Below are 20,970 nucleotides of genomic sequence, written 5' to 3'. Positions count from 1 at the left end.
GTTTAGGTTACATGGTTTTTGCATGTACTTAGTACTTTTAAATCGAAAGCTCATCTCCATTAGGGTTTATCTGTGAGAGTCCCATGAGATTTAGATGGAAAGAATGTCTTCCAAAGGGACTTTACATTTGCTTCTTCTAGAGGCCCAAGAAGTCCTATATCAAGTTGTAAATTAATCTCAGCTTGAGGGGCCTTGGATCATGTACATGTTGTCTATAAAGAGGATTAAGCTTTTGTTTACATACCCTCAAGGAAGGTTCCCCAATATCCCCCCAACCCAGAGTAGAGGTGAAGACAAAGGAACGTCCTTATTGTCTCCCTATGTGGTGGTCAAGTATTTTCTGGTCTAGTCTCTCTTTGTGGGATTAGTGTGCGTGTGCGTGTGCGTGCGCACGTGTGCATTGCTGCTCAGGTGCATTCTCCACATGGCTCAAGCACAAGGCCTCAACTTCCAGTACTACAGCTCTAACCCAAGGTTTCTGAGTCTAGCAGCTACTGTGCACTGTCGTTCCATGGGACAGTCAAGGGTGAAATCACATATTCACCCCTCTAGTTTTATCTTCCCTTTCCATTTTGCCTCCTGGGGGAATCTGTTAATTTCTTTTGAGCTCCACTCTTCATGTAAGGAATATTTTATTTATTTTGTGTGGCATTTACAGGAATTTTGTAGCAGGAAAGTTAGTCAGTCATAGTCTGGGTAATTGAAATTGTTATTCATCTTCTTCAGTGGCTTTAAAAATCAGAGCAATGATGAATTGAGAGTATTTTTCAAAGCCCTCCTTAAAGATTCTCACACCTACTTTGCTGTGTTGAGCACCCCCATAATATGGGAACATATTAAGAGGTGACTAATTCTGAGGGAGTTGCTAGAATGGTGACATTTACGTCAGACTTCAGAGCATGAGAAATTTAGTACACTTATCTACCGCCAACCATTAGTCTCCAAACTATTCTACACAGTGAAATTTAGAGTTAATCTTGGTCCAGTTGAGTTAGCTTGTTTTATATATTAATAAGCATACATATTTCAACACACGATATCTCAAAGTCATTATTATCCGTTGATTTCTAAGTGGCAGGCAAGGAAGCAGATGCTTTATCCGTAAAACTGAGGACCCAGAAAGGCCAAAGAGCATTTTCACTCCTGTAACATAATGAGCGATGGGGCTGGATTCGAACCCGAGTGTGGCGGCTGTAAAGTGCGCCCTTCCGGGAGCTTATCTGACCAATGGCCCAGCTGCTGTGCTCGGAAGTCCTTTGCACGTTGGCACAGAGCCCCACCTTCCTCGGGCTGCTCCTAGCCAGCCACCGACCGCCGCAGGGACAGGGAGGCAGGCTCCACTCCTGGGGCAGAGCGGCTCATGGCCTCCCACCAGCCCTGCCTCGACTGCGAGCAGCCCAGGCTGACCCTGCCTGACCTCCTCACCCCCCATCCTTTTTTAAAATAAATTTATTTTTTATTGGTGTTCAATTTGCCAACATATAGAATAATACCCAGTGCTCATCCCATCAAGTGCCACCTCAGCGCACTTGCGTTGTGCTCTGACTGCTTGCCCAGCATCTTCTCTCAAAGTCACTTCCCTAACCAAATCCTTGCACCTCTGACTCCACCGTGGTGTCCGCTTCTCAGAAGACCCAGACTATCACATCCAGTCTGTGTGACCTCAAAACCCACGCTTTTGTAAAAAATAGCTAAAAATGGGCCAAAGATCAAAATGTAAGAGTCATAACTATACAATTGTTAGAAGCAGCGTGGGCATAAATCTCCATGCCCCTGGATTAGGCATAACACCCAAAGCACAAGCAGCAAAAGGAAAAAATCGATACCTTAGACTCATCAAAATCAAAAACTTTTCTGCTTCAAAGGACAGCATCAAAAAAGTGAAAAGTCAACGCACAGGATGGAAGAAAACATTTGCAAATTATAGATCTGATAAGGGACTCCTAGCTAGAATATGCAAAGAATTCGTACAGCTCAATGATAAAAAGAGAAATGACTCAATTAAAAAAAGTGAACAAAGATATGAATAGACATTTCTCCCAAGAAGATGTGCAAACGGCCGATGGTACGTGAAAAGATGCTCAACATCATTAGGCACCAGAGAAATACAAGTTTAAAACGCAAGGAGAGACCACGTCACGTCCACTAAGAGAGCTATAGTCAAAAAAAATCAGAAAATAGCAAGTGTTGACCAGGAGGTAGGTGTTGACTGTTCGCCGGCGGGAACGTCAGAATGATGCGGTCATTTTGGAGAACGGGCCTGGTAGGTCACCAGGTTAAACATGGAACCATCATGGGACCCAGTGATTCCACTCGGCACTCACCTACACAAATGAAAACGTGGGTCCAAACACTTGCACATGAATAGGTTACTGCAGGAATATTCACAATCACCGAAAAGTGAAAAGAACCCGAATGTCTATCAGCTGATGAACAGATACACAAAATGTGGCACGCCCAAACAACGGGCTATTATTTGCCCATAAAAAGGAATAAAGTATGTGCAGCCGCTTGGATGAACCTTGAAAACATTATGCCGAGTGAGAGAAGTGATACTCAAAGGACCACATGTTGTATGATCCATTTCTGTGAAACGCCCCGAAGAGGCAAATTTATAAAGGCAGGAAGTAGATTAGGGCTCATGGGCCTGGGGAGTTTGGGGAGGTGACAGCTAAAGACTATGGGGTGTCTTGTTTTTTTAATTTTTTATGATAGGCACACAGTGAGAGAGAGAGGCAGAGACACAGGCAGAGGGAGAAGCAGGCTCCATGCACTGGGAGCACGACGTGGGACTCAATCCCGGGTCTCCAGGATCACGCCCTGGGCTGAAGGCAGGCGCTAAACCTGTGCGCCACCCAGGGATCCCAGCGCCACCCAGGGATCCCTGGGGTGTCTTTTTGGTGAAACCAAAATGTTCCAAAATTAGCTGCGGTGATTGTTGCCCCAGCGAATATACTAGAAAACAGCATGTGAATGAAATCTCAATAAATCTCACTAAAAAAAATCCACGGTCTTTGAATACACTATCCCCTTCATTTGGCATTTATCACAGAGAACCTCATCTTACGGTTATTTATTTTTTTTCTTCAACCAAAATGTTGCTCCATACCTTCCAAGGAGTGATGACCTTTGAATTGTGAATTTGGTGTCTTCATCACCGTTTTCGAATTTTCACCGTTTTCAAATTTTCTCCTGTGGGTGTATATTACTTTTATATCTGAAAACTACATCATACAGAGGTGAAAGTGTTGTTTCAGGAACGAAATGATTAGCTCCTAAAGGAAAAAGCCTGTGTCCCCCTGTGATTTCCTCCGATGTTAGCACAGTCTCATACACAGTAGCTGCTTAACGATGATTTGAAGCTGTCCTTGGTGACAGCGCTAGGTTTGAACTCCACGGCGGTCCTCGGTCTTTGGTAATCCGGGCGAATTTCTTATTGGCCAGAGAGTTCGGGAAAAGTAGGGGTTATATTGTGATTATGAACCTTAAAAAAAAAAAATGTTAAAAGACTTGAGAAGTGTTTTCATTGAAAGAAAAACGTGTTTTAGTTTGAATGCTATTTCGACAGCGGGTATTTTACAGATATGATGCATTTCACCTTAATGAATTCATTTTTTGGGCCCCTGGGGGCTCAGTGGTTGGGCGCCTGCCTTCGGCTCAGGCCGTGACCCTGGGGTCCTGGGATCGAGTCTCGCATCGGGCTCCCTGTGTGGAGCCTGCTTCTCCCTCCTCCTGTGGCTCTGCCTCTCTCTCTCTTTCTCTCTCTCTCTCTGTCTCATGAATAAATAAAATCTCAAAAAAGAAATCACTTTCAAACAGATTCCGCTATGGCATTTGCGTCGCTGGCTGTGCCTTGCACTTGCTCCCTGCCGGGGAAGCGGCCTCTCCCGTTGGCCTGCTGGAGTCTGCTTGTGAATTATTCACTTGGGCGTGTTTCTCTGTGGAGCCAAGGTCGTCCTCTGACAATATATTTTATTAGCCCCTTTCCTCAGCTTGTCTTCCTTCCTCCTCTTTATAATTTGTCCCTTCCGTCCCTTCTGGAAGGCGGGAGGGAAGGGGTGCTTGCAGACACTGGGCACTGTGTGCCAGCCCCGGCGGTGGCCCTTGCACATTCAGAAAGCCTGCTCCCTTCTCACAGTCATTCTGCCGGACAGTTGCCATTTCAACCTCACTGCAGTGAGGAAACTGAGGCACACATTGTCAGCAGCAGGGGCCAGCCCGGGGCAGCCAGGAGCGTGGTGTGTGCTTAAGGGCCTACCTGGCGCTGGGCTGTCTGGGCTGAATCCGAGCTTCGGTGCTCACCAGCTGTGGGGACCCCCCTTCTCCTAGTTCCCTGCAGGGCGGATAATGGTCTAGGTGACCGGGTTGGAAGAGGGAAAGAGCTAGCCGATTGTTTGTTATGCACTTAGACCGGCACCAAGCACGACGCAAGTGCCATCTGAGTGTTTTAAGAGTAAATAAACTGAAAGCTGTCTGACTCCACAGCCCTTCGTGGTGGAATTTCAGGCCTGCTTTTTGTTTTTTTCCCCTGTTAAAGCTGCAGAATTGGGACTAAACTAAGCTACACTTGGACCCTGAACAGGGTCTTCCCTGCCTGGAGCAGGAAGGTGTTCCCTTCCTGCTCCGGGCAGCCCCTCCTGCCATCAGCTAGGCTAAGAGGTGAACCCACTTGCTTTAAGTTGGCTTATACTACTGTGCTCACCAGGGGATGCCCATGCTGTAAGTCCCTGCCAGCCAGGCCTGGCCCCCTTCCCCGCCCGGGCCTGGCCTAGCCCGAGGCCTCTCTAGGGTCCTGTTCCCTCCTCACCCCGGCCCAGTCTGCAGGCCCGCCCTGGCTTCCTCGGCCCCCACCAGGCTCATTCCTATCTCAAGGCCTTTGCACGCACCCGGAATTATCTCCCCTGATTGTTGCACGATTAACACCTTTCCCGCCGCCCGTCACCTCCTCAGTTCACCTTATCAGAAAGGCCTGTGACCGTCAGATTGTGCTCCCTAGCAAAACAGGCGGCGGGCCCAATTTATCAGGACAGCGTTTGGGGAGGTGGGTGGGGGCACAGTAAGGTGGGGAGGCCTTCAGCAGCACCTGGCCTGGGAGCCGGGCTGGCCCAAGAGGTGACCCGGGGCCTCTGAGAACCAAGGACAGGCCCCAGCCGGAGCTGTAGGCCCGGGGGCTGCAGGGGACCGCAGGCCAGGGTGTAGGGCCGCACAAACACCCTGCTCCCCTCTCCTCCTTCCCCCCTGACCTCCTGCCCTCGGCCGGGTCACGGTTTATCTTAACGCAAGGGTCTCCACAATGACCTTCCTTTCTTTCTTTTTTTTTTTTTTTAAGATCTTTAAAGATTTATTTAGTCCTGAGACACCCAGAGAAGGGCAAAGACCCAGCCCAGGGAGGAGCAGGCCCGCGGGGAGCCCGGGGGGGCTCGACCCCGGGACCGGGGCACGGCCTGGGCGCGACCCCGCCTGCCCCCGCCTGCCCCCGCCCGCCCCCGAGTCCCTGGTTCCTCTCGGTCCCCAGCGCAGCCCCGGGCCCGGCGCCCTCACCGGGCTCAGGGGTCAGCAGGGCGCTCCCCGCAGCAGGGTGGGCTGGGGCAGCTCCTCCCGCGGGGGGCACGGGGGGGCGGCAGGTGCGCGGGGCGGCGGGCGGGGACCCCACACACAGCCCCGCCGGTAGCCGGCAGCCTCCCCAGCGGGGGCCGAGCGGCCGGAGGAGGTGGGGCCGGGGGCGGGGCGCGGAGGCCGGGCGGCGGGCACAGCGGCGGGGTCCGGGGCCTGCGCCGGGCGGGGCGAGGGCTGGAGGGGGCGGGGCCGGGGCGTGGCGACGGCGGGGGCGGGGCCGGGGCGAGTCCGGGGGCGGGGCTACGGGCGGGTGGGCGGGGCCGGGGCGCCTGGGACAGGCCTCGGTGCGGGGCGCCACGTGGGACGGGCGGGAGGGGGCGGGGCCAGGGGCGGGGCGCCAGGCGGGAGGGGCGGGCCGGGGGCGGGGCGCCTGGGACAGGCCTGGGGCGCGGAGGCCGGGCGGCGGGGGCACGGCTGCGGCGCTGGGCGGGGCGAGGGCAGGAGGGGCGGGTCCGGGGGCGGGGCCCCGGGCGGGCGGGGGCGGGGCGCGCTCCTGCGGCGGCGGCGGCGGCGGCGGCGGCCGTGCTCATCCCGGCGGCCCAGCGCTCGAGTGCACGCGGCTTCGCAAATGGCTTGTCCGGCCCTGGGGCTGGAAGCCCTTCAGCCTCTGCAGCCGGAGCCGCTCCCCGAGCCCGCTTTCTGCGAGGCGCAGAAGTGGATCGAGGTAGGTGCCCCCGGCTGGCGGGAGGCCTTGCAGGGGCGCCCGAGGCCCGACCCGCGCACACGCACCGCGCCCGGCAGGTCCAGCCGCCCGCTGCCCCCGCTCCCCCCGCTCCCCCCGCTCCCTCCCGGTTCCTTCGCCGGCGGCCCCGAGCCATCCTCCCGGCGGGCGAGAGCGAGGGGCGCCGCGGCCGGGCGGTGCGCGGGGGCAGGGCGCCTCCCTCCCTCCCTCCCTCCCTCCTTCCCTCCCTCCCTCCCTCCGTCCCCGCGCCCCGCGCCCTCGGGGTCCTGCCCGCGTCCTGCCCGCCGCGCCCCCGGGCCGGGTCCTGCGGGTCAGGTGCGAGGCCGGGCCCGAGCCCGCAGCACCCACCTGCCCGCCCCACCGCGCGCCCCGGGCGTCCCCGCCGCGCACTGCGCTCCTCGGGTGACCGGGTGGCGCCGGGGACCCCTGGAGCTCGGGGCCGACGCTCGGCGTCTCGGTCGGTGCAGCCCGCTGGTCCGGCGCCGCCCGGATGCCGTGTGCGCGGGGGTCTGGCCTCGGAGGGCGCGAGGGGCAAGGTGACCCCCTGGGATCCTGGGCGGCCTTGCGGGAGGCCCGGCAAGGCGAATGTGACCCTCCGGTCGGTGACAGCCCTGCTCGCGGACAGTGGGGGGAGGAGGTGCGGCTGCCAAGCCTGCGAGGACCCAGGCCGCCGCTCCGTGACACCCCTGCAGCCCAGCAGCTCCCCAGAGCCGGGGGTGGGTGCAGATGGGACCCTGCCAGCGGCCTGCACCCCCCCTGCCGCTCTCGGCCCCCGCAGGAGCCCTGCCCCCCGGAGGGTCACCTGCTTCAAGCATGAGCCTTAGGCACAGCTTGGAAGCATGCATTTAAAAATAGGGTCAAAGAGACGACTGAACGTGCGGCTCCGTTGACCAAAGCCCCAGTCATACACGTCTCCTACTTCGTTGGCACATGAGGAGATGAGGGAAAGACCCAGGCTTTTAAATTTCAATATGCGGCTGGAAGGGGGTGGGGTGTGACAGGTGCTGTCTGTGCTGAATCCTTGGGCTCACGGGACACACAGGACACGTTTGTAGTCACTGGCTTAGTTGGGAGTTGGAGGGCTGTATTTTGTGTGTGTGTGTGTGTGTGTGTGTGTGTGTTCTGGACCTTTAAAATATTAAAGTTTTAAAATATTAAAAATATCCTCAGGAGACATTTTGGACGTGGTGGGAGGTGAGGGGAGGGTAGCAGAGCAGAGCAATCTTGCAGGTCTTGAAGGCGAGTAGTTTACTTACCCTCAATATCCCGCACCATAACTTGTAATTGTACAAATTGCAATTGGTAGAGTCTACCTAGAAGACGGCTGGTCGGCGTATAAATTCCACGCAGGAAAGTGCACACGTCTTCAGTGCACACGTCCCCGAACGCCCTCATGTCTGGACGGTTACAGCCCCACCTAGATCAGGGCCTGCGGCGCGGCCTTCAGCCCGGGGTGGGGGGACCACGGTCTGTTTTGGAGGGGTGGCACGTGGCAGGCCAGACATGCGCGGCACAGGAGAGCAGCTTTTGTCCTGGTTCCACTGGTTTCCAGCAGAAGAAGGGCTTCCCCCGGAAGGCCGAGCCCCGCTGGGCCCCGCGGACGCCCGGCGTTGCTGGCGGGCCCGCCGTGGGCCGTGGGCTCGGACAGGCAGTCTGGGCTCCGCTGGGCTCCGCTGGGCTCCACTGGGCGCGTGCATTATTGAAGCGGCCTATCTCCTTTCAGTTGCGGAGTTCGGTTTCTGGGAAAGGAGAGCTTCCCCTCCTGGGCAGGTAGAAAGGTATTTGCTCCAGGGACAGATAGCGACCTCCCTTCTTCCTTCCCGGACGTTCCTCTTGAGATGTAAATGCCGCGTTTGCAGAGTGGGGATCCCGGAGCCGTAACAGATGGTTCTGGGCGCACTGGCCAGCGAACAAAGATTCCTGGGCTCCTGGGGCGATAACGTGGTACTCGGAGGAGCCGAAAGCCTCGGTGGATTGTTATCTCGAGACAATTGCATCTCCTTTAGGGGCCCCATTGTCTTCGGCAACATCCTCATTGGAAGGGCTTTGTTTTCCACTTTTGTTGGGTCGGTGATTAAGTTTCCCACACGCTCCCCTCCCCTCCAGGCCCCCCACACCCTCCCCCTCCCTTTGAGTAGTCAGGAATTTCACCCTTTCAGAAAAATGTTCCCTTGGGTGCAGCAGGTTAATAAACAAACTTTGCAGCTTGTCTTTCCCCGCAGCCCTTGGTCTTCCTTGAGTCATGGGTTGGCGAGAAGAGACTCATTCTTAATAGAGGCTCAAGGGAAAAGCTCCCCGAGCTCACTCGTTAGTGAGGAATTTCTCGGCCTTGGCTCTGGGCGGGCGGCGTGACTGGCAGGAAGCGGTGGCCTGGGAACTGCTGCTTCCACCTCAGCTGGCAGAGGGGAGAGCCGGAATTGGGGTCAACCCCATAACACGGTGCCTTTTTTCCCCTTACGGCTGCAGAAGCAGGCTGCATGTCTTTTTTTTTTTTTTTTTTTTAAGATTTTATTTATTTATTCATGATAGACACAGAGAGAGGCAGAGGGACAGGCCGAGGGAGAAGCAGGCTCCCTGCAGGGACCCCGACGCGGGACTCGATCCCGTAACTTGGGGATCACTCCTTGAGCCAAAGGCAGACGCTCAACCACTGAGCCACCCAGGTGTCCCAAGGCTGCATGTCTTAATGTGGGTTTAGGGGCAGGCTTCCAGTATTGATTGTGGCCACCAGCAGGCGGGGGCCTGACTTCCTTCCACACTCCTTTTCTAGAAGAGCCTTGCTCAACAAAGGGGCAGTTAGGACAGCGTAGGGATTGGGAGGTCCGACTCTGGAGCTGGGCAGCCTGGATCTGGATCCCGGGGCTGTGGCCCACTAGCTGTGTGCCCTCGGCCACGCTGCGTTTCCTCTCCTTTTGGTTCTGAATCATTTTCTTTGAAAGCCGGCTTGAGCGCTTAACAGCAGCAAAAATCCCAAAGATGTCGTTGGAAGCGTCTGTGAAACGGAGGCGCCTCGTAGGAACAGCGTACCCACCCCTGGGACTGCTGTGAGAGTTAAAGAAGTTAACATTCTAAGCGGGTGGGAGAGTACCCGTGGGACGGTTGGTGGTAGGACCCTTAATGGGTTCTTTGGCTGTTTCTTCCCACCATCACTACCATCATCACCAACACCCCTGTGACCGCCGTTGTTGCTGTCTTTCCTACTGCTGTTTTGGAAGAAAATCTTCAGGACCCTAAGTTTCTTACTGTAAAGAAATACAACTCGATTTACACACCGGCCTCATTCCATTCTCTTACCCGACAGGCTCCCGATACCCGGCCTAGAAGTTAAGTAGATGCTCGGACACCTCTCATTCAGAGCGATTTAGGGGATCCGAGCACAACCAGTCATATCTACTCCTGAAATGATCCCGGTGGTCCAGGGAGGCTTAGAAAATAGATCCCTCAACCTCGTGTCGAGTATCTGCGCTTAAGGCCGAGGCTCGTCCCGCAACTCCAAGCAGAGGCTCAGCGCCTGTCCTCCTGCGCACGACCCAGTCATTGTACAAAGAGGGACTGAGTGTGAATAGTCCCCTCCCCGGTTGCAGGGTCTTGTTGGCTCAAGTTGCATCTGCTCCTGGTAGGAAAAAAAGAACCCCTGCCCTCTATTTCCCTTCCTTCCTTCCTTTCTTTTTTTTTTTTTTCTTTTTCTCTTGAGGATACTCATTTTCTTGGTAACCACCGCCCGCCCCCCCCCCCCCCACCGCCGCCGGCCCCGCCCGGCCTTTGCCTCTCTGCCCACAGCAGTATTTATCGGTTCTAATCTGTAGCTCTGCTCTGCGGTGCCAAACCCTTTCTGGAGAGACAGATGTCCCTTCAGCTTGGTTTCAGTTGTGATTTGGAACAGGTTGCCAGGCCTTTGGGGAGGGGCTGCGAATTAACGCGGCTCAGGAGTGTCTGGGCTCCCGCAGCTCTCGTCACAGCCTGCCCGTGGGGCCCGGTGCTGAATGCGATCTGATCTGTGACCCAGTGCGTGAGCCCCGGAGGGATCGGATCATCGCTTTGGGTCATCCCCACCCCCCGCCAGCCCATGTAGAATCGTTCTCCAACTCGCTGGGATCTGACGTTGAAGGTGAAAGGCACCAGGGTCCCTGAGCCCCCCAGGCTGAGAGGGGTGTATTGTTTGGCCGCGGGGAGCCTTCAGGCATAGCCTTTGAGAGAGCCTCGCGTTTAGCGGCCGGTAACACGTGACGTTCGCGGTGTAGTGACGAGTGAACACGTGCCCTGAGTTCTCTGCTGATTCAAGTTCCCCACCTCCGTGGGGACGTGCTGAGTCTTCTCGCTGCTGCAGTGGAGCTGTGGCTTGGCAGGTGCCTGTGGGGCCCGGGAGCTGAGGAAGACCCAGGAAACCTCTTCTGCTAGGTCAGGAGAGGAGGAGGGTCTGAATACATATGTAAATTAAGGCGGGCAGCATCTTTCTCCCAAGGACGCGGGAATAATCTGCCTGTTTGTAGACCAGCGGCTCGGGCACAATGCCGTCACGTGGTAGGGGAACAGTGCGGTCCCACACATTTGGGGAAAGGCGATTGGAATAGGAGGTGGGGCTGGAGCTTCTTGCCCGGGCATCTCCCTGGAAACCGAGTTTGCATTCGGGCCGGGCGAGCTCCACATGCAAGATTGAGCTCTGGCCACCAAGGGGGGGTAGGGCAGGGCTTGTGTTCCCAGCCACTGGGTCTCTTGGCCTCCCCACTCCGCCGGTGGGTGACAATGGAGCCGTGATGTGGACATCTGGCTGTGATCCCATGGGTGGCAGTCCGTGCTTGGTGGGGCCAGGCAGCGCCTGCCACTTGGCCTGGCCGCTTCTCTCTTTGCTCTGGACCCTTCTGCAATTGAAGGGTGTTGCAGTTAGGGTACCGGGGTGACCATGGTGCGAAGCTGATGCCTGCGAGGATAAAAGCTGGTGTCTGCTGAGTGCCTACTATGTGCCGGGCACCGGGCTGCGGCGTCTACGTCTCCATGAATCCCTTCTAAGTGAGTACTACTGTTACCCCTATTTACAGGCGAGAAAATTGAGGCCCTGAGATTAAGTATCTTGCCCAAACCTTCAAGTAATTGGCGGAAGTAGGACTTAATTAAAGCACCCTTCCTTCCTTCCTTCCCTCCTTCTTTCCTTCCTCTCTCTTGCCTTCTTTTTCTTTCTTATTTTATTTATTTATTCCTGAGAGACAGAGACAAAGGCAGAGACCCAGGCAGAGGGAGAAGCAGGCTCCCTGCGGGGAGCCCAAGGCAGGACTCGATCCCAGGACCCCGGGGTCATGCCCTGAGCCCAAGGCAGACGCCCAACCACTGAACCACCCGGGTGCCCTAAGCCACCATTTAACTTTTCTGAACATATGCATTGTTAGAGACCCAAAATCTATAGTTGAGGAAATCGGGGCTTTCGGGAATGGGGAACCCCATCCAGAGTCAGCTAGTCAGTGAGTCCTGATTGGAGTCGGGATTGAAATCCAGGCCGTCTGACTTTGCAGCCCTTGTTATCTGATCCCTTCTGTTGCCTCTCACGTCAGGACCAGGTGTCACAAACTCCTGTAAGGACGGAGCTTCCTGTTTCTCTGGCCACGGAGGCCTCCCAGTCCTCCACCCCGCGCCCGTCTGTAGACTTCGGAAGCTGTGGGTCCCCGTGGCTCGTCTCTTTCCCATAGAGCACGAAGGGATGTCCTTTCTCCAGGCTCACGTGTAGAAGTGCATGTGTCTGCGGCCTTGACCACTGCTCTCTCGCCCTCACCTGGGAGTGCTCCCGCCTGGCCAAGATCTCACCTGCGAACAGTTGTGTTGTTGGGCTCAGCCCGGAGGCAGGTCCTTCCAGGAGAGGAGATTGGCAGCCCCGTCCCATCCCCCGGAGCTGAAGGCCCAGAACAAAGCAGCTCTGTGACCTCTGGGGATCCTGCGTGCATCTTCCAGTCTCACCGTAATCCTTCTGGCCTTCATTTTCATGGTTGAGGACTGAATCGGTTAATACTGGTTGCTCTTTAAACTAGTCTCACCGGAACTAGATTTTTTCTCTTTTATCATTTTTTTTAATTAAAAAAAATTTCTTTTAAAGATTTTATTTATTCATGAGCGACAGAGAGAGAGAGAGAGAGAGAGAGAGAGAGGCAGAGACACAGGCAGAGGGAGAAGCAGGCTCCACGCAGGGAGCCCGACGTGGGACTCGATCCCGGGTCTACAGGATCACGCCCTGGGTTGAAGGCAGCCCTAACTGCTGAGCCACCCCGGCTGCCCTCTTTCTCTTTTTTTTTTTTTTTTTTTAAAGATTGATTGATTGATTTATGAGAGAGAGAGGGAGAGACTGAACAGAGTCCCTGCTGGGCATACAGCCTGCTATGGGGCTCCGTCTGACGACCACGAGATCATGACTTGACCCCGAGCCAAGAACCGGGGCGCTTAACTGACTGAGCCACCCAGCCGCCCCTGATTTTTCTTTTTAATCCCAGTTTACTCCTCTGTAGTTCAGAACAAGGTGCAAAACAATTTTATAATATTTCCTCTCACTCGTTCCTAAGGATGTGTGTGTGTGTTTACATGTGAAGCAAAAGAAAGGTATCAGATACGATCTTTTTGGGGCGGAAGGTTGGGTGAGAAAACGCTGACTTCAGTGCAGCCCAATGAGGAAAAGGGAAGGATGAAATAACTTTGTTTTTAAGTGAGTATAAAAATAGTCCAAATTGGAGGGTTACTGGATGCTACAGGAAAAAAAGAATAGTCCTCTAAAAAAAAAAAAGAAGAAAGACTGACAAGGTATGGGAAAGATGCCTGCCTGGACGCGAGGGGCTGTGCTGTCGGTGTCCCGAGGAAGAAGGACGTCGTGGAGCTGGGCTGTGCCGAGAACGACCTCGGGAGACGCGTCCTTGTGGCACTGACCCCATGGGGTGGCTGCTGTAGCCCGGGGAGTTGTCTTCAGTGAGGGGACGGCGGGGCCGGGACCCGGCGTGTCGTGCCGGGTACGTCTTCCCGCTGGCCTTACACTCCCGGCAGAGGCCGCGTCCTTCCACCCGTGGCGGGACCCCAGGGACCGAATGCGGGTCACGCTGAGGAAGCTCCATGCCTCACTGCCCACGTCCTGCCCATGACCGGCGTGGCCACTGGGCCCGCCGAGGACTGTCCAGCTGCACCCCGCCCGTGCGTCCCTAAATAGCCATCGGGAGGCCGTGTAAGGAGAGACAAGGAGAAACCTGCACTTGTTTCTCTTAAGTAAATGTCAAGGGCAAGGCCTTGTGGCGTTTTTACTTCCTTGACCCAAGGCTGTCATAAAAAAAATCCTCAGCCTTATTTATTTATTTATTTTTTTAATTTTTTTTTTAGCCTTATTTTTCTTACCAAGGGGTCGAAGTCTTATGTATTGCGCGGAGCACACAGCTCTCTTTTCCTCCCCCGGATAAACATTTGCAAAGAATGCTATTCCCACAATTATCTTCTTCTAGTGGGAAAGTGAAGGGTAAGGCTACGGTAGGCTCGGCCAGACTGTTTAAAATATGAAAATAATTATTTGGGGCACCAGGCTATCAGTCATCTGTAAGTTCCCTCCAGTGCAGACGCTAAAAATAAGCATATGGTGAAAGTAAACATCAATGTGTGAAAGTATTTTAAACAAATTTTAAACCTCGTTTCCTGGAAAGTAGCTGCTGGAGCCGCCGGGGCGAGCGGGGCCTTGGCCGGCGAGGCCTAAGCCTGGCTCCTGTCCATGTGGGGCACATGGCCTCGCGCGCTGGGGGCTCGAGCTGGGGCACAAGCACGACTCGGGACACGTGGAGTGAGGACAGGAGATGGGGCTGGAGGGAAGGGGTCCTTGAGGCAGACGAGGGCCCGGGAAGCGTCGGGTTCACACGCAACCCTTGACGGGTTGGGCAGGTGGGGCGTGAGGCGATGCACGTGTAACGTGTGCTTGGGCTGCGGTGACGCACTAAGGAAAGGGGGCAGAGCCAGGTGCAGGACCCCCAGGTGCCCTGAAGGCGGGGTGGGGGGTGTCCGACGTGCCGAGTATTCGGGTGGCCCGTTGGCCGGGTGCTCCCCGCGCCTCTCAGGACCCGGCCCACCTGTCCTCCTGGGAGGGACCTGCCCCGCGGAGGGGAGAGGCCTGGAGAAGGCTGCCGGCGCCCCGTGAACGAGCCGAGCGCCTTGGCCCAGGCCCCTGGGTGACAAGCGCGTGTCCTCTCGTCGGGGAACCTGCCCCAGGCTTGTCTACGAGAAGGTGCTTTTTGAGCACAAGTCCCCAAGTCTGCAGGTGCGGGGCTGGTTTAACAACTGGACACCCCCCCCCCCCGCCCCTGGCGTCTCGTGGTTCCACGCGGCTGCTGCACACTCATCATCAAGTCATCTGTCCAGAGAGAAGGACGGAGGACTAGGCAATGAAGAGCACATCCTTCTAGAAAAGTCCTCCCGACACTTCCGCTCATGTTCATCGCCCAGATGTTCAGTGACATGGCCACTGCTGGTCACAGGGAGGCTTCAGGGTCCTTAGGCCGTACGCCGGGTTCTGTTCGTCTGAGGAAAGGGGAGCCTGGGGGTGTCCTTTCTCCACTTCCTGGGGGGCAGATCCTTGCCAGACCGAGCTCAGATACGTTGGCCTCCGAAGCTGACTCCCCGATTCCTCCCAGCCCGTCAGTCCGTCCTGTCCGTGTGCCCCCGGCGCCGAGTGTCCCCCTCTGTCCGAAGCGTTGCCGTAGGTCAGTGGGCCGAGCGTGTGCCCAGTTAGACGGCCTCCTCTGGGGAGCCCCGGAGGTCTTGCGGCCCGGCCTGCACCTTCCTGTTGCTTCGTTGAAGATTTTATGTATTTATTCCCGGAAGGCCAGAGAGAGGCGGAGACACAGGCTTCCCGCGGGGCCCGATGCGGGACTCGATCCCGGGACCCCGGGCCCGGCCGGGTCTGCGTCACGTGGCCGCTCCTGCTCAGTGTGCTCCCCGCGCCCAGGGTTCCCGGGAGCCTGGGCCCAGCGCACAGGCCCCCTCGTGGCACAGAAAACAGACTGACAGGAAGCAAGGTTGCTGGGATTTTTTTTAAGACTGATTATAAAAAGCAGTTTGCCGGGGGTGGCCCGGAGACAGCGCTGATTGGATGGACCCCAGGACCGTGATGTCACCGCTGGCTGCAGGCAGGTGCTATCAGTTGGAGGAGTGACTTGGGTGGCCAGCTTCCCCTCGGGTGGACCGCCTTGGGCGGCCCCCCTGTTCTTTAAACACATGCCCCCGGCGATCTCGCCTGGGACCCTCCCCTCTCCCTCCTCCCTCGTCCCTCCTCCCTCCAAGCCACCAGCTGCCCCTCTTCCCTGTTGAGGCATTAGGTAATTCCCACCTCTTAGTATGAAAGAAAGACCGGAGCACGTCTGCTTACAGGATATCCCCCCCAAAAAAGCCCTGAGGCATTTCTAAAAAATTTTTTCTTATTTTTAAGAATTTTTGAAAAAAATTTTGTTTTATTTTTTTCAGTGAAATACAGTATTTTTATTCTATAAATAATTGTCCAACATCCCTGTACGTGTTATACTATGAAAAATATACAATTGGGAATACATAGGTGATTTCTTTAATTTTTTTTAACTGTTTGATTGTATTTCTTTCTTATTAATTAATTATTTTTTTCAAAGATTATTTATTTATGATAGACAGAGAGAGAGAGAGAGAGAGAGAGAGAGAGGCAGAGACACAGGAGGAGGGAAAAGCAGGCTCCATGCCAGGAGCCCGACATGGGACTTGATCCCGGGACCCCAGGATCATGTCCTGGGCCGACAGCAGGCGCTAAACTGCTGAGCCACCCGGGGATCCCCTTTATTTTTAATTTAAATTCAGTTAACATGTAGTGTCTGGTTAGCTTCAAGGGCAGAGGTCCGCGATCCATCAGTCCTCTACGACACCCAGAGCTCATCCCATCACGTGCCCTCCTCTGTGCCCATCACCCGGTTACCCCGTTCCTCACCGCCCTCCCCCGCCCCATGACCTTCAGTTCGTTTCCTGTGATTAAGAGTCTCTTATGGGTTGTTTTGTTTTATTTCCCCTCTCATCCTCTGTTTTGTTTCTTAAATTCCACATACGAGTGACGTCGTATGACGATCGCCTTTCTTGGATTGACTTATTTTGCTTAGCGTAACCCCCTCTAGTCCATCCCCCTGTAGTCCATCCATGTCATTGCAAATGGGAAGGTGTCATTCTTTTGGACGCCTGGGTATGTATAGACCGCAGCTTCTTATCCATCATCCGCCTGGGGCCCCGAGGCTCCTCCCGCAGCCTGGGTGTTGGGGACGCTGCTGCTGTGAACACTGGGGTGTAGCTGCCCCTCCAGATCGCTGTCTCCGTCCCTTTGGGGTAAATCCACAGCAGCGCACCTGCTGGCCGCAGGGCAGCTCTGCCTGGAACTTCCTGAGGAACCTGCCTGCTGCCCCGTCCCGGAGCCGCTGCACCAGCTGCGTCCCCCCACAGCACAGCAGGTTCTTCCCCTTCCCCTGCCTCCTCCCAACCTCTCATGTTTCCTGAGTTTTTTTTTTTTTTAGCTTTTGTCTTTTTTTTTTAATATTAAATTTATTTTTTATTTGTGTTCAATTTGCCAACATACAGATTAACACCCAGTGCTCATCCCGTCAAGTGCCCCCCTCAGTGCCCGTCACCCATTCACCCCACCCCCTGCCCTCCTCCCCTTCCACCACCCCTAGTTCATTTCCCAGAGTTAGGAGTCTTTATGTTCTGTCTCCCTTCCTGATATTTCCCACACATTTCTTCTCCCTTCCCTTATATTCCCTTTCGCTATTATTTATATTCCCCAAATGAATGAGAACATACAATGTTTTTAACTGGGGGATCCCTGGGTGGCGCAGCGGTTTGGCGCCTGGCCTTTGGCCCAGGGCGCGGTCCTGGAGACCCGGGATTGAATCCCACGTCGGGCTCCCTGCATGGAGCCTGCTTCTCCCTCTGCCTGTGTCTCTGCCTCTCTCTCTCTCTCTCTCTCTCTCTCTGTGACTATTATAAATAAATAAAAATTAAAAAAATCTTTAAAAAAAAAAGAACAATGTTTTTAACTGTAGCCACTCTGCCAGGTGTGAGGTGGCACCTCGTTGTGGTTTTGGTGTGCATTTCCTGGAGGAGGAGTGATGCGGAGCATCCTGCGGTGCATCTGTTGGCCACCTGGATGTCTTCTTTGGAGAAATACCCGGTTGTGTCTTCTGCTCAGTTCTTGATCAGATGATTTGTTCTCTGGGTGTTGAGTCTGTTGAGTTCTTTATAGATGTTGGTTATCTGAGGAGACATTTGCAGATATCCTCCCCCGTTCTGCTGGTTGTCTTCTGGTTCTGTGGATTGTTTCCCTCGCTGCGCAGAAGCTTTTTACCTCGCTACGTCCCCGTAGTTCATTTTTGCCTTCGTTTCCCTTACCTTTGGAGACGTGTCCACCAAGAAGTTGCTGTGGCTGAGGTCACAGGGGTCGCTGCCTGTGTTCTCCTCTAGGATTTTGATGGGATCTTGTCTCACATTTAGATCTTTCATCCATTTTGAGTGTATCTTTGCGTCTGGCGTAAGAGAAGGGTCTAGTTTTATTCTTCTGCCCAGTTTTCCCAGCACCATTTGGTGAAGAGACAGTCTTTTTTTTTTTTTTTTTTCCATTAGATGTTCTTTCCTGCTTTGTCAGAGATTAGTTGCCCAGAGTTGAGTTGAACCCATTTCTGGATTCTCTGTTCTGTTCCTCGATCTGTGTCTGTTTTTCTGCCAGGACCACACTGCCTGGGTGATCACGGCTTTGTAAGTACAGCTTGACGTCCAGAATCATGATGCCTCCAGCGTTGGTTTTCTTTTTCAACGCTGCTTTGGCTATTTGGGGTCTTTTTTGGTTCCATACAAATTTTGGGATTATTTGTTCCAGCTCTGTGAAAAAAGTTGATGGTATTTTGATAGAAATTGCATCGGATGCATAGATTGCTCTGGGTAGCATAGACATTTTAACAAAATTTGTTCTTCCAATCCATGAGTGTGGAACATTTTTGCATTTCTTTGTGTCTTCCTCGATTTCTTTCATGAGTGTTTCATAGTTTTCTGAGTACAGATCCCTTGCCTCTTTGGTGAGGTTTATTCCCAGGTATCTTATGGTTTTTGGTGAGAGGAAAACTTCTAATATGGTGATAACCTGTGTGATTATTACTAGGTAGGTATTTTTTTTTTTTAAGAGGAGAATATCCCATAAAAGCTAATGGCCAGTAACTGGAATAAATAAATGACCACAGCTATGAACATCATTGTCATGACCCAATGGAAACACTGAGAAATAGCATCCTCCCTGCCTTTCCTGCAGAAAACTTACAAAGGCTCTTTTGGAGCTGAATGTTGTCATCAACCAACAGATGTGGTTGCCGCCTATTTCCGCAGAGACCTTGTAAGATGTAATAAATAGGAGGGCCGGGTGACAAGTGGCGTCTGATTCATCGTGTTATGAGAGAGTTGGCAAAATGTGACAACACAGAGTGATAAAGCGGCTAGTTCAGTGCCAAATTGTGCCTGTGCCAGTCTAGTCCCTTGTTTGAGTTAATGGGAAGTCATATCTGTGTATCACACCTGGCCCGGTGCCTGGCACAAAGGTAAGTGCTGTTTTATGCCCATTTTACAGATGAGAAAGCTGGAATACAGTTAGCTGATTTGCCCGGTGTCATGTAGCTAATAAGTGGCAGGGCTGGAATTTGTACCCGGGAGGTCCTGTTTCAGAGTTGGAGCTTCAGCTGGTGACTGATGTAAAAGCAAAACTCTTAAAAATCATGGTCTGGATTAACTCTCTAACCAACCCCTCCGCTCCCCCTCCTCTTTCCCGTAATAGCCGTTTATTGAGCACTTTCTTTGTGCGTGGTGCCATCAGTTGCTAGGAGACCGCTCTCTCTGTGCTAGTCACTTCCAGGGTTCTTACTGCTTTTGTCAGTGTTCGGTTATGAAATTGAATGGGGCTTGAGCCTTCTGCCTGAAACCTATATTTTCCATAAGCCCTGTTATTTTTTTTTAGGTTGTGCTTTTGCAAAACACAAGGTTGTTGGTTATTTGTCTTCCTTTGGGACAGTGTCCATTCATTTTCAGGGGCGTGTGTATTCTTTTAGAGTAGACATGCTTGGATCTCCGTGTTTTGTGCAGACTTTACCGTCTTTCACTCACGGGCTCAGACATACAGCTGTAATCAGGAAATCTGAGGTCTTGGGTTATAAAGCGACTTTTTAGGGAACTTCACATTTCCTGTCTACTGTCAGAAGACCTCGCGGGGTTACATTCCACCGTGAAAGATGGACCCTGAACACAGAGCTCCATGCACGATACGTGTTCAGAAAGGGGAGAGCAGGGTGTGTGGACGGTGGAGAGGCTGGGACCACCCTTGGTCTATGGGGCCTGGGTCAGGCCTCCAAGGAAGTGCTGTTTAAGCAGAGACCCAGAGGGTGAGCAGGGACTGGCCAGGCAAAAAGGAGCAGGATGTGGGAACCCTATGAAGGAGTCCAGTAAAGCAGGAGTGTTGGGAGTCAGAGGTGCAGGTGCAGGATGTAGCTGCCATAGGTGGAGGGGGAACTGCTCAACCCTCAGGTAGAATATAGGGGTCCTCAGTGCTGCTGGCCTGGGCCGGAGGGCCATGCATGGCTGTCAAGGAGGTATGGTCTTCTCCCAAACTCCCTCAAATTACCATAGCCCGTGACAATAGTTTCTGAGGGCTGGTAACCCCGTCGGCCCCGTTCTAAGCACTTCACTTCTCACCCACCCTGTGAGGCAGGCTCGAACTCTTTTTATTTCCACTTTAAGGAGAAATAAGTAAAGCCACATAGTCATTAGATGGTGAAGCGGACCTTCAGACCCAGGCAGCCCGCCTGCTTCACCTGTGCTGGTCACCCCCGTGCTATGGGGTGTGATATGGGCTCCTCACCAGGGGCACCCTTGAGGAAGAGTGGCAGGGGCAGCATAGCGAGGAGTGCAGGTGGGGCTGGGGCTGCCTAAGGATGCAGGAGGCCATTGTTAGCCCTAGACATGCTTTCAGTATTTTCAAAGAAAACCCCCCAAAATGAATGTCTTCACTCAATACCCTGCTGGATAGTTGCCACTCGGGAAGGAGAGGAATCTTATCCAAACGAGGCTCTGGGCACGTCCCCAACCCCACATTCTAATGCATAAGGGAACCCCGGGCTCCAGGTGGCCCGATGAACCCTGGTGGTGTTCTGATATGGTGGGTCACTGACTTTTAACTACCACCAAGAGTCATGAATTGTATGATGCCAAAAATTTTTTTTTCCGTTCATTTGGTTTTATATGAGCGTGTGTTGCATAGTTTTTCATTCACGTTTTTTGGGTACGTGTTTCAGTTAGTATCCTGATGGTTGCAACCAAGAGAAATCCAACCCAAACTGGCTTGGATAGGAGGGCGGTTTACTGGCTCGTTGGCAGTCTGGCGGTAGATCCCTATTTCAGAGGAAGCTGACTCAGCAGCAGAATGTTATCAGTGAGGACAAGGGTTCTCTCCTCCATCCCTGAGCTGTGCATCGCGGGACTGTATGCTTAGGAATTACGCAGCACATCCGCACCTGTCCTGCGAGCCCCAGAAAGTCTAGGCTCCTCCAGCTGAAGGCTGACGGGGCAAGAACGGTTCCAGTCCCCGCGTTCTCCTTTTGCCTTCTAGGCAGGAAGGGGACACATCCCCCTCTTGGTCA

General features: G+C 54.0%; 1 protein-coding gene across 11 annotated transcripts in view; it reads left to right on the top strand.

The window, feature by feature from the left end:
- The first annotated feature begins 6,082 nt into the window (after nt 1-6,082).
- LIMCH1 (LIM and calponin homology domains 1) overlaps nt 6,083-20,970 on the top strand; it is a 302,543-nt gene continuing 287,655 nt past the window's right edge. For 10 of the 11 annotated variants that reach the window (XM_041742412.1, XM_041742409.1, XM_041742410.1 and 7 more), the window contains exon 1: nt 6,083-6,280. In XM_041742412.1, the coding sequence (XP_041598346.1) occupies nt 6,185-6,280 (96 nt within the window). In that variant the 5' untranslated portion in view covers nt 6,083-6,184. The remainder of the gene's footprint in view (nt 6,281-20,970) is intronic. The other variant, XM_041742404.1, reaches the window with a different exon arrangement.

The sequence above is a fragment of the Vulpes lagopus genome, unplaced genomic scaffold (genome assembly GCF_018345385.1).
Source record: "Vulpes lagopus strain Blue_001 unplaced genomic scaffold, ASM1834538v1 ctg48, whole genome shotgun sequence".
NCBI classification, from domain to species: Eukaryota; Metazoa; Chordata; class Mammalia; order Carnivora; family Canidae; genus Vulpes; species Vulpes lagopus.
This window is presented reverse-complemented; position numbering and strand designations above follow the sequence as displayed.